Source organism: Brachyhypopomus gauderio, unplaced genomic scaffold (genome assembly GCF_052324685.1).
Source record: "Brachyhypopomus gauderio isolate BG-103 unplaced genomic scaffold, BGAUD_0.2 sc76, whole genome shotgun sequence".
In the NCBI taxonomy this organism is placed as follows: domain Eukaryota; kingdom Metazoa; phylum Chordata; class Actinopteri; order Gymnotiformes; family Hypopomidae; genus Brachyhypopomus; species Brachyhypopomus gauderio.
Window position 1 is genome coordinate 847,501 of NW_027506897.1, and position 17,500 is coordinate 865,000.

The following is a 17,500-nucleotide window of genomic DNA, read 5'->3' on the forward strand; positions in this document are numbered from 1 at the left end:
GTCAAAATAGTTAGTCAAGTTGTCAGTGCAACTATAAGTCACAGTCAGTGTAGACTGTATATTCTGATGGAAACTAGCTAAGCTTTTGATTTCAAGCACGCTGCACAATCTGTGGTATATCAAATACATGTTACACACATCCAAAATTACATGGAACACAAAATGACTGTATGTGGGAGACTGATAGCAAGAAATTGAACTGGAATCAAATGGATACAGCAATATTGTTTGACTGTATTGTTTGCACTGTAATTTGTTGATAAAAACAAATCTGATTGAAATTCAGAAAAGACAGACAACTGACTGGAAAAACATTCCATTAGCATTACAGCAGAGAGCACATTTCTGAATTACATACATGTTTTCTCTATGAAATGTTTGAACGATTGAAGACACAGTTGTTCTTCCAATATTCAGCTGCACCCAGCAACCAGCTTCAGCCATTGTAACACCATGACTTACATGTAAAACATGGTCCACAATTGTTGCCCTTACTGTATTTCACTGTTTTTCCCCTCAGCCTTACACCACTCAGTCTTACCCCTCTACACCACAGTCTTACCCCTCTACACCACACAGTCTTACCCCTCTACATCACAGTCTTACTTCTCCTATTGGCTGTTCACCCTGTACATGGCCTTGTCTTTCCATTATGAGACTTTGTGATACTGTAGTGTTTAGCATCTATAAATGTTTGCCAATTACAGTAAAGGTTCATGAGACGCACCTCTGACCTATGGTTGAGACCATTGGTTGATCTAAACCATCACCAATTCCCTTTCTTACTGTAACTGAATGTTCACTTGCAAACAATTTAATCAAATTAGGATAAATTACCAAAATATAACAAAAAATAAACTAAATAAATAAATGTAAAATGATGCCTTAGAGATTATGACAACATGTTCAGCACTTTTGCATATAATGACCTAGGCGATGACCTAAAGACTAAATGTTTTGGAGGGTAAGACAAATCAACAGACAATCCGTACAACACATTTTGATAAACATGTCAAAAGCAACTGATAATGTAAAAAACAACAGACAAAAGTATCTGCAAAATGTTAAACACAATGAGAAATGCAATTATGATGTGCACAAGTGACAAGGAGATGTGGAGACTGAATGAACAGTTTTGAGAATTTCAATTCTGATCTGAGAAATGAACAGAATCGACTGAGAAAAACTAACTTAAAACAGTAATAAATAACAAAATCAATATGAACATTGTAACGCTGGCGTGTGGGAGTAAGGAGGAAACGCGACAGACGTCTTGTGGTGCACACTGAACATTTAATGCAAATACAAAAACGCAAAGCCCAGCACAGATGGTGCAAGCACGCAAATAGCGGAGGCTTGCACGGGCATGAACTTTAGACAAAGACGAGCACAAGACACCGCGTTAACGCACATTAAATAGGTGAAGTACACAGACCCACGTGACCTCGAGACAAGGCACAGGTGTAACCACGAACACGCTCACAAACAACCCACACCCACGGAAGTACAAACATGGACATAACGACACGCAGACGACATAGCGGCACGCCCACAGGGAAGGGTCCGGAGCTGTTCCGTAACAGAACCCCCCGCCAGGGGCTCGCTACTCCCGGAGCGTCCCGCGTAGCGGGAGAGCCCCGAACAAACACCGACGGGCAGGTCCGGAGCCCCCGGGATCACGAGCCTCCGAGAGCAGTCACCCCCGACGGCGGGAACCGCCGCGGACAGCTCTAGCACACCCTCCCTGGGAAGACAGGGGAGAAAACATTAAACAATGGCACAGTCACAAACACGCACACGGGAACATGAAACACAAGAGGAACGAACGGGAAAAGGAGATTAGGGAGACATAGGGGAATGGACAAACATATAGGGACAGGCAGCCATGGCACCGCTCCAGCTGCCTGCCAAAGCGCACACGGTGTTGCTATCCCTCCAGGGAAAGCAGGCTGGGCGGGCGTGGCAGGCGGAACAGGCGGCGGAGTCCCTCCGGTCTTTGGGTTCCGACTCCTCGCGCGCGTTGCGCCGCTCGCAACTCCCGCTGGCCGCGCTCCTGGTGGCTTCCTTAGGGGAGCCTCGGTTCTCCCTCTGGGCGCGGCTGGAGTCCTGGCTTTCTGCCGCGCGCCGGCTGGTGTCCGCGGCGGCTCCAAGGGCGCGTGACACACCCACCTTGGACCGCTGACCACACCAGGACCCCCCTGCGCTCCTGGAGATGCCGTCGCCTCGCCCCCCGACGTCTCCATCTCCTCCTCGCTCTCGGAGACGCTCCGACCCAGCGACATGGGTTCCTCTGGGGTCGGGCAGCGGGAGCAGTCCATGCTGCTCGCCGCTGAGGGAGACTGAGGAACCTCCTTCCCTAGGTGGACTGTGCTCTCCGAACACCCAGAGGCGCTGTCCACCCCCTCACTCTCCTCCTCGCGCCCCAAGGGTGATGAACAGACAGACGGAGGGCGACTGACTTCCACCCCCTCCCCATAATACACGGTAGGAGCCGAGAATAGGGAAGGGGGAGGGCTGACGTCCTCCTCCGCATCGTGGCGCTCGGTGGAGGATGTGTGGCTGGAGAGAAGAGAGCTGGTCTCCTCGTCACCCTCCCCGTAATAGACCGTCGATTCGGAGAACAACGACGACGGGGGGCTGACCTTCTCCTCCTCGGCCGTCCGGAGAGCTGCGGGAATAGAGGGAGCGCAGCTGGTTTCGCCCTCACTCTCCTCCGAACGAACGGAGGAGCGGGGGCTCTCCTCCTCTCCGGACTCGTCGCTGCCGAACTCGACTTCTGGAGGGGTGAGGGCAAAGGTACCCACACCCACCATGAACGGCTCACTGGTCTCCTCCTCCTCAGGGAGAACCAGGAGCGGTGCGCTTGCTTCCTCCCTCTTACTGCTGCTCACAGCCATGGGTGGAAGCTCCAGGGACGCGTGGGGGTGTCTTTCCTCCCATGCGCGTGCCGCGGATCGGCGGAAGTACTCCGCCGTCTCGGCATCCTCCGTCTCTCGAGCGGCACAGAGCAGGTACGTGCAGACAGGGTCCTGCTTCATCTGCTGCTCGGTAACGGGGACTTCTTGGCGCCGGACTGGGGAAGAGCCGTGGTGACGCCGGCTTTTTCTCTTCCCCTTCGGTGCTCGGGTGGCGTATCCTGGCATACGTCGTCTTGTTAGGCTCGTCTTTCTGTAACGCTGGCGTGTGGGAGTAAGGAGGAAACGCGACAGACGTCTTGTGGTGCACACTGAACATTTAATGCAAATACAAAAACGCAAAGCCCAGCACAGATGGTGCAAGCACGCAAATAGCGGAGGCTTGCACGGGCATGAACTTTAGACAAAGACGAGCACAAGACACCGCGTTAACGCACATTAAATAGGTGAAGTACACAGACCCACGTGACCTCGAGACAAGGCACAGGTGTAACCACGAACACGCTCACAAACAACCCACACCCACGGAAGTACAAACATGGACATAACGACACGCAGACGACATAGCGGCACGCCCACAGGGAAGGGTCCGGAGCTGTTCCGTAACAAACATTCTGTAATATCGCCTTTAGTGCAATGTGCAAATAAAGTTTGTAGTAAATTTGTAAACATAAACACTTGTAGTAAAAATTAAACAAAAATAACTTGTAAACTAAACAGTGTAATGCTACATCTTGGAGTCAACCTATTTTTTCCATTTATATTTCTGCTGAGATCGTGCTGCATTAAGGAGTGCTCTGTTTTTCAGTGCCAAAGAGTAAAACTCTGAGCAAGACATTTCATAATTTAGACTGACAATGAGCTCACTTCTAATTAGTTCAGTAGAAGATTTGTTTCGCACATCAGTCCACTTATTTTTCATGAAAGAGAAAATCCTTTCCACAAACCCAGTGGAAGATGGGATGCTGAGGACAAAGGATACAACAGGTTCGCTGTTTAAATCCACTGAATTTTTGCCACTCGCGCCCATAATGCCTTCTTCATATCATGTCGCTGCTGAGACTGGACCAATGAGATGAGCTGATTCTGTAGTTTCAATCACGTGTGTAAAAGGGCTGTCTGCTCATTGGCCACAGAGAAGGGGCGGGCTTCTTTACCATAAAAATCTACATACAAGCGCACCATCATTTATCAACTCCATTGACGTTGACGGAATATTTTTTGATTCTCACGATATTACGGGACAAAATGCGTCCCGTTACAGATCGATAAGGGACGCGTACATTTGTTTCTAAATACGGGACGATTTCGTTTTTCAAGGGACGGTTGGCAACCCTAGCTGTCTACATTCTGATTAAGAACAGGGCTGCCCTCACTTTAGCATAAATTCCAGCACTTTTCAAACCTGGAACACAAAGCAACATTACAATTCATCAGGTAAATGTTCCTTCCCCTGTTTTTGAGGGGTGTTTCTTTATACTACCACATATAGTTTCAGACAACACTGCACAGAATGTGACACGGCGAGTATAAACACCTCCGCCGTTCGCGCAGGTTCATGCGAGGTGTGCTGAGTCGCACGCTGTGGTCACTTGTGAAAGTATAATCCATAATAAATAATCCATAATAAATAATCCATAATAAATAATCCAGCCTTGACGCGGCTCAGGAATTACATCACACACAGCGCCGTGCGGCCGTAGTGCCTGTAAATTAAAAATGTAATGGTCCAATGAAAGTAATTTAAAAACCAGGACATTTCCTCACTTAAAAAACCCGGGACAGGACGTGAAATACGGACATGTCCCGGGACATACGGATGTTTAGTCACCCTACTTTAAGAGAGCTGGACTGTTTGCCATACCGAGCCACGGCACGTTTAACGGCCTCGGCTCTTTCTCTTGTAACGCTATCAGGTAGGCTGACTGATGTGTATTAGGCTAAATTTAAACATGGGTCTGTGGCGGGTGTTGAGTTCAGAGCGTTGAGGAGCGATTTTGACTGGAGGATCGTGCTCTCTGTCTGAAATTTTTTATTTTATTTTTTGCTAATGCTGGTCCAACGTGGCGCGTACCAGTGATTATGCCTCTGCGTGCCAGCAGTGACACGCGTGCTATAGGTTGCCGACCCCTGCTGTAGACTTTTGCGAAGCTCCTTTGGCTCCGCTGCAGCCCGCATTTATTTTTTGAGTGTCGCTGACCAATGACTGGAGACTCTCTGATGTCACGCGTTGAGGAAAAACATTTCTTTGAACGGACGCATTTTAGAAATTAAAATGGAACATTAATAAACATAAAAACAAAAAAGTAAATATAAAAAACAAAAACAAAACCGATGCGTTGACTTTTTTTATTTTCAGCGTCGACGTCATCGACTGTATCGACCAATCGCGGCAGTTCTACTGAACACGCTACAGGATAGTCAGCATCTGCCGAGATTATAATGGCTACTAGAAAACTTAAAAAGTGTGTGTTGTATCGTCAGTCACACATCTTACAAAATTCCAAGTTCAAGGTCTTTATTTCACTCACAACAGAACAAGTAGCAGCAAAGCCATATGCTCTCTTAACTCTCGGAACAGTTACGAACTTCTTCTATTGTCTTTCTAGCCAGGAACCATGATCACAAGTGGTGACAGTGCCCTCTGGAGGAACAACCCCGCAACGCAGGCAAGTACATACATATTCACTTTACACTTACAGTAAATGTAAAAAAATATAAATGTGCCATATTTTGTCAATTGTGATTTTTTCACCGCAATCGAAATTTGTCCCATGCTTTTAACCCATCTATACAGTTAGAACACACACACACAGTAGTGATTACTAGGAGCAGTTGGGGTTAGGTGCCTTGCTCAAGGGCACCTCAGGTCTGGGAAACAAACCCACGACCCTCTGGTCACAAGACCAGTGCCCTACCACAAGGCCATGACTGCCCCAAAAAAATTTATCAGGGGAGAGCGCGAACGTAGTCCCCCACTACCAGAAATTATGCAGTCGAGATTCCCACATTTGGGAAATTCACAAGGGTCAGCACAGCCTGAGTGCAATGGCTGAGCCTCACCTTGGGCGAACCATGGTGTCACGTCCAGCCCCTCCCTCCTCCCTGGTCCCGCCTAGCTCCCCGCTCCCATTTGTTCCTCCCTCTGTCTGTCAAGCCCTCCTTGTTAGCACACCCACACCTGAGTCTCGTTTCACTATCCGGTTCTGTTTATATAAACCCCCTAGTGTGTCACTCCCGTGTCGGTCGTTGCGTTTGCGTTTGTGTGCTCTCTGTCCCTGTTCCTCTCTATGCCTTTCTCCTCTACATCCAGCGTCCTGTTGCCCGTGCCTTCCCTTCTCTTCTCCCTCAAGGTTTTGGGTTTGTTCTGGTTTATTTTCTCTGAGTTTATCTTGTCTCTCGTTGGTTCATTGTTTAGTTACCCGTTCACACTCTCGTCCTTCTGTTACCTTCCCATAGGTTCTGTACCTAGTAGTATCTCCCCTGTTCTTAGATTCAGTTGTATACCGTTTGTTCATCTCTGTATTCGCTTGTTTAGTTTGTCCTTGTCCTACGTGTGTCATACGTAGCCTCCAGCGGCGATGTTTGATGCGTTTGTTATTTAGTCTGTGCTTTGGTGTCATGTTCTTGTTCTATGTAATCGAGTTAGCGCTTTCGTGTATATACATTGATGAGGTTTGTTGTGGCATGTTTGTACTCTGTTAGCTAGTTGTTTTCGTAGGTTCTCCGTCTTGTGTTTTCGCATGTTCCCCTTGATATATATACCTCTGTGCCTTGTTGCTTTCCTTTGTGTTGTCCGTTACCTGTACTGTTTAATAAATCACATTCATTCCTGCAATTGCGTCACACCCGTCCCCGTGAATCGTAACAGAACGACCGACCCAGTTACCATGACGCAGCAGGACTCAAGAACCCTTGTTCCTCCGATTACTCCGTTTGACCTGGACTTGTACAAGGAACAGTTAGACTCTGTCCAAGCTATGTTAGTCAGAGATATTGCGGGTAAGCCCGTGGCGCTGCCCTCCTTGTGCCTCTGTCCGGAGGAATATGATGGCGTGACCGGGTATGTCAGAACGTTCGTGTTCCAGTGTGAGTCCTATGTGCAGTTCCTCACTATCCCCAAACCATCGGAGTTGTTGTTGGTGCTGTTTTTCAGGTCTCTGCTGAAAGGAAAAGCTCTGGACTGGGCGAACATTATTCTGGCACATCGCGTCACTGATGCATGGACAGTGGCGGGATTTTGTCGGTCACTGCTTGACAGGTTTGGTAGGGGAAATAACAGGTCTGCTCCTAAGTCCAAAGGGGGAATACCTAACGACCTGGTGTCCAGAGATGGGGTCGCGCCTGCCGAGGACTCCGGTCAGGTGGCCACGCCCCCGGATGATGTCTGCGCTGCGGCGGCCGCGCCCCCCGATGACGTCTGCGCTACGGCGGCCGCGCCCCCCGATGACGTCTGCGCTACGGCGACCGCGCCCCCCGATGACGTCTGCGCTACGGCGGCCGCGCCCCCCGATGACGTCTGCGCTACGGCGGCCGCGCCCCCCGACGTCTGCGTTCCGGCGGCCACGTCCCCCGACGACTGCGTTCCGGCGGCCACGTCCCCCGACGACTGCGTTCCGGCGGCTCCGCCTGCCGACGACGCCTGCTCGGCGGCCCCGCCTCCGGATGACGCCTGCCCGGCGTCCCCGTCGCCCAAGCTCCCCAGGGCCTCCTCGTCGCCCAAGCTCCCCAGGGCCTCCTCGTCGCCCAAGCTCCCCAGGGCCTCCTCGTCGCCCAAGCTCCCCAGAGACCCATCACTGCCCCGACTTGGTGGGGTCTCCACTGTCTCCCAGGTCGCTGTGGCCCGTCGCCCGGCCTCCCAGGTCCCTGTGGGCCGTCGCCCGGCCTCCCAGGTCCCAGCGGCCCCTCCGCCGGCCTCCCAGGTCCCAGCGGCCCCTCCGCCGGCCTCCCAGGTCCCAGCGGCCCGTCGCCCGGCCTCCCAGGTCCCAGCGGCCCGTCGCCCGGCCTCCCAGGTCCCAGCGGCCCGTCGCCCGGCCTCCCAGGTCCCTGCGGCCCGTCGCCCGGCCTCCCAGGTCCCTGCAGCCCGTTGCCCGGCCTCGCCGGTCCCTGCAGCCCTTCGGCCGGCCTCGCCGGTTTCCGCTATCCCTCAGCCGGACCCGCCAGTTCCCCTGGGCATCCCTCCGGCTCCGCCGGTTTCCCGGGACTCCCCTCCAGCTACGCCGATCCCCTCGGACACTCCACCGACTCCACGGGTTGCTCCTCGGTCAGTGCCAGCCCCTACAGTGACTGCTTTGCCTGCCTGTGGGCTTGGGACTACTGCACTGCCGAACTGTTTTTCTGCTGACCCCTCTGTTGCGCCTGTTTTGAACCTGCCCGTGTTCCCCTTGTTACCCTGTCCCCTTCCTGGCTTCCTTTTGGTCCCTGTCCCTGTGTGTTTCTGTCCGCGTCCACGTCCCTGTCCCTGTGTTCGTCCGTGGTAGCGTCTTCCATGTCCCTGTTCCCGTCTCCGTTCCCCAACTTGTCACCCACTTTGTTCCCGTCCCTGTCTCCGTTATCCTCCGTTTGTCTACCTCGGTGTCCCAGTCGTCCCGAGCATCCGGTCCTGTTCCCTTGTCCCCGTCTTGTCCGGCCCCCTTGGTTCCGGCCCCTGAGTCGGCCCCCTGTCCTGTCCCGTTCGGCCCCGCTCCCACGTCTCCGCCCGTTCCCTGTCCCGGTCCCCCCGTGTGTCCGGGGCTCGGGCCGTTGTCTCCACCCGGCCCCGTGTCTGTTGTCCCTGCCCCGTCCTTGCCCACTTGTTTCCCTCTGTGTCGTGGTGTCTCTGTCCCCGGCCTCTGTCCGGCCCTCCCTAGTTGGCGTGCCCCGGTGTTGCACGCCTTGAGGGGGGGCTATGTCACGTCCAGCCCCTCCCTCCTCCCTGGTCCCGCCTAGCTCCCCGCTCCCATTTGTTCCTCCCTCTGTCTGTCAAGCCCTCCTCGTTAGCACACCCACACCTGAGTCTCGTTTCACTATCCGGTTCTGTGTATATAAACCCCCTAGTGTGTCACTCCCGTGTCGGTCGTTGCGTTTGCGTTTGTGTGCTCTCTGTCCCTGTTCCTCTCTATGCCTTTCTCCTCTACATCCAGCGTCCTGTTGCCCGTGCCTTCCCTTCTCTTCTCCCTCAAGGTTTTGGGTTTGTTCTGGTTTATTTTCTCTGAGTTTATCTTGTCTCTCGTTGGTTCATTGTTTAGTTACCCGTTCACACTCTCGTCCTTCTGTTACCTTCCCATAGGTTCTGTACCTAGTAGTATCTCCCCTGTTCTTAGATTCAGTTGTATACCGTTTGTTCATCTCTGTATTCGCTTGTTTAGTTTGTCCTTGTCCTACGTGTGTCATACGTAGCCTCCAGCGGCGATGTTTGATGCGTTTGTTATTTAGTCTGTGCTTTGGTGTCATGTTCTTGTTCTATGTAATCGAGTTAGCGCTTTCGTGTATATACATTGATGAGGTTTGTTGTGGCATGTTTGTACTCTGTTAGCTAGTTGTTTTCGTAGGTTCTCCGTTTTGTGTTTTCGCATGTTCCCCTTGATATATATACCTCTGTGCCTTGTTGCTTTCCTTTGTGTTGTCCGTTACCTGTACTGTTTAATAAATCACATTCATTCCTGCAATTGCGTCACACCCGTCCCCGTGAATCGTAACACATGGTTCATGGTCTCACCCCTGCCAGGTAAACATATGTTGATGTTTAGTGGTGTTGGTGAAATAACGTCTGATTTGAAGATGGAGGGATCTACTCCAGTCCAGACCAACATCACAGCTCAGACAGGAGGGAACGTCTGTGCTCCTCAGATCCATGGGAATCAGTTTAATGGACCAGTGAACATGAACATTACATATGGAGGTAAGAGATGAATCTGAACGTTGAGATGATCAGAGACCACAGTTATTATTTATTTATAATTACTGGGTTTATATATATGGAAGCCCAGCTGTGCTGACAGGGAGAGGAGAGGGGTGGGGAGGCACTATGAACAAAATAACTAAACCCATGATGGAGACGAGATTAAAACATAACAGGAGAACTAACAGTTGTACACTAAACAGGAACTCGACGGACATAAGAATACAAAACAACCACAAGACGAGAAACCAACATCCACTAAGACAGAATAGACATAAAGAATAAAACACTTGATACTACAAACACTAAAGCCGATAGAAAAACTAGCAGTGATACACATACTCAACAAAACATGGACTAGGGAAGTTCAACCATAGAACAACATGGACACATGCACTAGCACTAACCAGAACATAGAACAACATGGACACGTGCACTAGCACTAACCAGAACATAGAACAACATGGACACGTGCACTAGCACTAACCAGAACATAGAACAACATGGACACGTGCACTAGCACTAACCAGAACATAGAACAACATGGACACATGCACTAGCACTAACCAGAACATAGAACAACATGGACACGTGCACTAGCACTAACCAGAACATAGAACAACATGGACACGTGCACTAGCACTAACCAGAACATAGAACAACATGGACACATGCACTAGCACTAACCAGGTTGTGAGTGACCACAAGAGTCTCGGATTTACATGAACATAAGAGCAAGCAAACTTGCACCAAATGATACATGACAATAAACACATAGACCCACAAGGAAAGACTCGAACATGCAGGGAATATAAACCCAACTACTCACACGGATAAACCAGGAACAGGTGACAAAACTCAACATATGGCGGGAAAACAGAAGGTGTGACAAACAGAAGGAAAACTAAGGCAACCAAAACAACGGCAGAACTAAGAGAACACACACCACACAGGGGTAGAGGGCGGGGCCAGACGTGACCCATGAAAGCAGCACACAGGGGTAGTGGGCGGGGTCAGATGTGATATATAATGTGTTTGTGTAAGGTTTGGGGCAGGTATATATAGTATATAAAAACAAATGAATACAGCAGTTCTCATAGCTGCAAATACTCTTTTATACAAAGTTAATTATGTTAATAATGTTGGTATTTTCCACTGGTGAATAACAGCACCAGAGTGGCTCACAGGTAAGTGGGTAACAGGTAAGTGGGTCACAGGTGAGGAATGCAGCCAGACTGCTACAAGTACACACACGTTGTATCATGCACAACATACAGAACTACTGTAAATAAATGACACCTCTCTGATCTGAGAACAGTGTAGTTGCATGTAACACCCGTGGTGTCTGGGAGCAATGAGGGGGATTCATGTGCTGAGCAGAGCGAGGTGTCGTGAAGGACAATCTATGATGAGGTCAGAGAACCCGTCTCATCCCCATGACAACAACCAACATGGCATACCATTTAAAAAGCGTAAGGCGAAGAAAAACAGTTCAGCCGTTTGTCTGTCGTCTCGTTGCGGTGCGTCTCAGCAAGTAGGCCTATAAACATTTTTTGTTGTTGTTTGCTTTTTAAACCCTGTTACTTGAACCTTTACTTATATTTTTTTTGCTGTTGTGTGGCAAATTTTTTTATATTTTCAGGCAGGCATATTTTATAATATTTAAAATAGTTTTGACATTTTGCACAGTGCTTGTCTGACTAACGTTGGGGTGGTGCCATGATCAGGGGGCGGACGCACTGGTGCTGGAGAGCGGGACTCAATGCTACTAGACGTAGCCATACCAGCTAGCCGTATAGCGCTGTCACGGATCACTCTACTTTTACGTGGCATTGTAAACAAGCACAGACACACAGACTACAGATACTCACGGAAGAACACAACACGTAACCAAACGAACTCAATAACATATTTATATGAGGCACATAAAGACAACGAACACACCAAAACATAAGACTAGGCAATACAAGGACACCGTGGTACAGAACCATATAAACATTAATGGGAGACCATACATCCAATACAATAGGCCCTTTTCACACTTCCGCATTTTTTCTTCCGGAAGCTCTCGTCGCAGGGTAAAGTTACTTCCGTTACACATTAAACAATGGCAGAGTCCAATAACAAGAGCTTGTGCAGTGTACCAGGGTGCTCGATCTCGAAGCAAAAACAGCCGTATCTCAGTTTACATGGTTTTCCGGCTGACGACGAGCAAAAAAGAAAACGGGGTTGTGCAATTAGGAGATGAAGGGGAAAACTTTGATACAGAGGGGAAATGCCTTTGTATGTAGCCAGCATTTCACTGCTGCAGACTACATAGTAGGAAGATCGCCACTAAAAGTCGCTGCTGTTCCCAGCTGGTTTGAGTGGAACAGTTGCTGTCCGCATTTGACAGATCAAGCTCTCGGCTGGGAGTAGATGCTCGTCCACCAGAGTCGGAGGTTGTGGAAGATTTGAGCATTTGCGGTAGCATCTAGCCCCGGCCCGCTAGCATCTAGCTAGAAAAAAGCAAGCTCTCGGCGGGATGGACGAACGTGTACTCCCAGCCGAGAGCTTGCTCTTTCAAATGCAGACAGCAACTGTTCCACTGAAACTAGCTCTGATCCACTAGCATCTAGCTCATCCAGCTCTGACCATCACTTTGTTGTCGACTATATAGGACACTGAATAAACAATAACACTTAATAACTTGGTGTGTGTCATGAACTTTATTGATACTGATGTAAACCAAACAATCAATAGCTGACGTTACTCAGCTTGCTAACCTAGATAGATATTGTTAACTAAAGCTGTCAGTATCATTCATAATATAATATATATCATAATGATATAGACTGTTTTACCACTCCGTAGTATGACTAATGGAACTGGCTATACGTTAAATAATAGTTAGTTAGTTATAGCTAGTGTCACCTTACCCTGGTATGAGTGAATTAATTCTTTAACAAACAATTTGTAGCCTCTATTCAACTTGAATCCCTTTGTTGTTGAATGTTCTCCAACGATCCTGAAAACGTTTTCAAAATTCAGTCTCGGGAGCGACGACAGGGATGAAGTAAACACACGCTCCATGCTGAGTTGAATTGACAACAACTATCTTCTACGAGTACAGGAACTTGTTTTACCCGGCGGTGACGTATTTCCGTTTTGTTGTGAAAAGGGCCTATAAAAACACAGGAAACATAGAACGCATAAACGCATAGGCTATATATATATATATATATATATATATATATATATATATATATATATATATATATATATATATATATATATATATATAATTAAACACCAACTCGCAGGACAACACACCGCTGGACTACAACACAAAGAAACATGACTAAACCGACAATAAAACGTACACAACCCAAGGCGATATACAAATGAACTACAATGAAGAGAAACGTGACGAAGCAGAAACAAACCTCACAACCGTAACTCGAACTAAGCGACACTCAGCGAACTCACATTGACAACCACTGTATATTCATAAAACAAGCAAGACCTAACACATAACATACGAACAAGAGCAAGACTTAACTTTCACCATACGAACAGAAGCACGCACAAGACTTAGAGGAAGATTTCCAACCCGTTGTACCTAGACAGACTTACAATGAAACATTGACCCACACCGAATACCTGGAACACAAAGAATAAATACAAACCCAAACGAACACAAACAAGCGACAGCTGAATCCAATGACAAAAACAGAGGTGGAACTAAACAGAACCGAAAAGACTAGAGGAGGAGGAGCCAGGCTACACAGACAGGGAGGGGGCGGAGCCAGGTGTGACACTGACAGTTCGATATGCGCACTGTGCACTGATGGTGACTTTTTTTGTTAATGTTCTCTAACGTTTCATAGAAAAATTGATTCGACTATTAGTCGACTAAATGGAAAATCTGATGAATCCTTATCCTTTTCTGATGAAAATCCTTAGTTGAAGACACCTCTAGAACACAGCTCATCACAGTCAGACATCACACTCTATACCCCCCATACTCAAATAGCGGCCCGCGGGCCACATGCGGCCCGCGGGCTATCTATTTATGGCCTGCGAGCTGTTTTGAAAAGTGTTTTTTTTTAGGAATCTTTTTTTTAATCGCGCTATCCGCTCTTATTTTGAAATCGCGCACCGCGATCTCAAGACGATGCAGGGGATTGCCTTTATGGCAATAACAAACAGGTAGCAGACGCCCAAATGCGTTGCACCCCCCCGTAACCGGCCCCTTTAGTGATTGAAAAAATAAAATGTGGCCCGTCGTCATTTCTATTTGAGTACCCCTGCTCTATACACAAACTCTATACACACACTCACTGTAGGGTCTCCAGTGTACATCTGGGAAGAATGTTGTATCTAAGGGTTTGGTGATGGGGTGAGCTCTTACCTCACCACAGTATGTATGTATGTGTGTGTGTGTGTGTGTGTGTGTGTGTGTGTGTGTGTGTGTGTGTGTGTGAGAGAAGATATTGCCTGTGTGTTTTTGACAGAGAGACAGAGAGAGAGAAAGAGGATATTGACTGTGTGTGTGTGTGTGAGAGAGAGAGGATATTAACTGTGTGTGTGACAGAGAGAGAAAGAGAGAGAGAGGATATTGACTGTGTGTGTGTGAGAGAGAGAAATTGTGTGTGTGTGTGTTTGTGTGTGTGTGTGTGTGTGTATAAAGAGTCAGTAAGTCAGTAACTCACTCTAGTTTCTCCGGTGTAGATCCTCCAGTAGAGCAGAGAGCTGCTTCAATCCAGAGAATCCCATGTTATTCCGGTGCATATTAAGCTCTTTCAGGTGTGATGAGGGGTTTGACCTCAGAGCTGAACACAGAGCAGCACAGCCTTCCTCTCTAATACTGCACTTATTCAGACTGTAGAGAGAAGGAGAAAAACTTCTCACTCTTACACATCAACATACACGTGAACACAAACACAGACAATGTATGTGTATTCAGGACAAACATGCAGTGATGTGTGTGTGTGTGTGTGTGTGTGTGTGTGTGTGTGTGTGTGTGTGTGTGTGTGTGTGTGTGTGTGTGTGTGTGTGTTTGTAGAGACAGAACTAGTGATTGACTGATATGGGTTTTTTGATGGCCGATGTCTATGCAGATATTTGGATGGCAGTAATGGCCGATGGCCGATATGTAAAGCCGATATTTTCAGCTGATTTTAATCAGCCGGCCAATATATATCGGTCGACCACTAGATAGAACAAGCAAGAAAGTGTGTGTATGTGAATCTAATTAATACAGTGATAGCGTGTGTCTCAGAGGAAAAAGGGGGATACTAACTCTGTGTGTGTGTGTGTGTGTGTGTGTGTGTGTGTGTGTGTGTGTGTGTGTGTGTGTGTGACTACTATCAGTCACTGTGAGGTGCAGGTAAACACAGAACCACGTTGACAAAGTCCAGACTCAGTGAACACAGCCTGGCCATCCAGACGGGCCGATACACGAGATCATGGCTGCCAGAGAGCAGAGACTCTGCAGCAGTGTAACAGTGTGACTGTAGAGACAGAGCTGCACTTCCTCACTGAATGTGGAACATTTCACCAAATACGTCAGATCTACTTCACAACATTTGAGCTGATTCACCCCAACATTATGTCCCTACCTAAGAACGACAAACTCCCCGTCCTCCTGGAGAAGAGAAAGCAGCACTTTAGCGGGGAGATATGTGTCTATCTTACACAACATGAGGGACAGTGAGTAGCACACACACACACAAACACACACACACACACACATATGCACACATACACACACACACAAACACACACATACACACATACCCTGCTTGTAAACACTTTGATTTATACTGATCTATTTATTTCTTCTCCTCTACTTATTTATTTGCTTTCCTTTCTTTTCACTTCTTCAACTTGAAATTCTTCATGTTCAAGTTCATCATAATTAGAATTGTTCATATTTTTCAATGATTTATTCATGTTGAATGATAACACTGCTTATATGGTCATTGTGACGGGCAGGGTGGAAGCGATCACGCCAAGTCTCAGGGAAAAAGGATGATTTAATATAGAAAGTGAGCAAACCAAAACCCGTGACTTAGATCCGAAACAAGGATATAATGACCAGCGGTCAACTGGTACAAAGACAAGACATATATAGACAAACAAACGACCCTCAGGTGAGACGGATCACGGGCTCCGCCCACCTGAGGGACGCACACAACGTAACAATACAAACAACAACAACAGCCGCTGTGGACGGAGGCGACAGGTAGGGGGCCGCCTCACCGTGACAGTCATGCCAATAAAGCTTATTGAATTTAATTGAATTGAATTAAGAGAGATAGAGAGAGAGGGAGTATACTGACTGGGTGTTTGTGTGTGTGTGTGTGTGAGAGAGAGAGAGACAGACATTTATCACTTCACCCTTGGAGGAGAGACACTACATCATACGGTAGAGTATAGCTACCATGGAGGAGAGACACTACAGCATACGGTAGAGTATAGCTACCATGGAGGAGAGACACTACATCATACAGTAGAGTATAGCTACCATGGAGGAGAGACACTACATCATACGGTAGAGTATAGCTACCATGGAGGAGAGACACTACATCATACGGTAGAGTATAGCTACCATGGAGGAGAGACACTACATCATACGGTAGAGTATAGCTACCATGGAGGAGAGACACTACATCATACGGTAGAGTATAGCTACCTTGGAGGAGAGACACTACATCATACGGTAGAGTAGAGCTACCATGAAGGAGAGACACTACATCATACGGTAGAGTATAGCTACCATGGAGGAGAGACACTACATCATACGGTAGAGTATAGCTACCATGGAGGAGAGACACTACATAATACGGTAGAGTATAGCTACCATGGAGGAGAGACACTACATCATATGGTAGAGTATAGCTACCATGGAGGAGAGACACTACATCATACGGTAGAGTATAGCTACCATGGAGGAGAGACACTACATCATATGGTAGAGTATAGCTACCATGGAGGAGAGACACTACATCATATGGTAGAGTATAGCTACTTTGGACTGCTGATCAGTACATCTGGCAGTTTCAGTAAGACTATGAATGCACTGGTAGAAAAAGCAAGAAGAGCATATTATACCATAAAACGACCACTAAACACACAGAACGTACCAGTTCAGATCTGGACTAAAATATTCCACTCTGTGATCAAACCCATACTATTATATGGGAGTGAAGTCTGGGGATCTGTCATCTATCAAGATCACACTTCACAAACCCAATTGAAAAATTCCACCTGGAGTTCTGTAAAGACGTCCTGAAGGTCCATCGAAACACTGCTAACCTGGCGTGCAGAGCAGAGCTGGGCGAGTTTCCTCTCTCTCTCCTAATGTTAAAAAGAGCTTTAAAATTCCACCTGTCCCAATGACACCCAGACTCATACCATCACATGGCATACCTTTATACCTATACACACCCAGACACAGACCCCCTCAGACACATTAAAGAAAAACACCACCTTCACACCAACATCCACTACACTCTCTCTCACACACCTCAAAATAATCGACAAAACACAACAATTAGAATACATCACCTACTGGACTCAGGAGATCACCTCAATTAATAAACTAGAATGTTACAGAGAATATATACTCGCAAATTACCTCACTAAAATTAAACACAGATAGACCCTAACAATGTACAGACTGAGTGCCCACAGTCTGGAGGTAGAGAGAGAGAGAGAG

General features: G+C 47.8%; 2 protein-coding genes and 1 pseudogene across 4 annotated transcripts in view; all 3 read right to left on the reverse strand.

Annotated features, from left to right (window-relative positions):
• Positions 1-17,500, reverse strand: part of LOC143491500 (NACHT, LRR and PYD domains-containing protein 12-like) — a 204,458-nt gene that overhangs the window by 51,806 nt on the left and 135,152 nt on the right. The window lies entirely within an intron of this gene.
• LOC143491501 (NACHT, LRR and PYD domains-containing protein 3-like) overlaps positions 1-17,500 on the reverse strand; it is a 74,587-nt gene that overhangs the window by 1,678 nt on the left and 55,409 nt on the right. For 2 of the 3 annotated variants that reach the window (XM_076990564.1, XM_076990562.1), the window contains one exon: positions 14,490-14,659. In XM_076990564.1, the coding sequence (XP_076846679.1) occupies positions 14,491-14,659 (169 nt within the window). In that variant the 3' untranslated portion in view covers position 14,490. Of the gene's footprint in view, positions 1,745-14,489; positions 14,660-17,500 lie in introns of all 3 variants that reach the window. The other variant, XM_076990563.1, reaches the window with a different exon arrangement.
• LOC143491534 (U1 spliceosomal RNA) lies at positions 5,866-6,014 on the reverse strand (annotated as a pseudogene).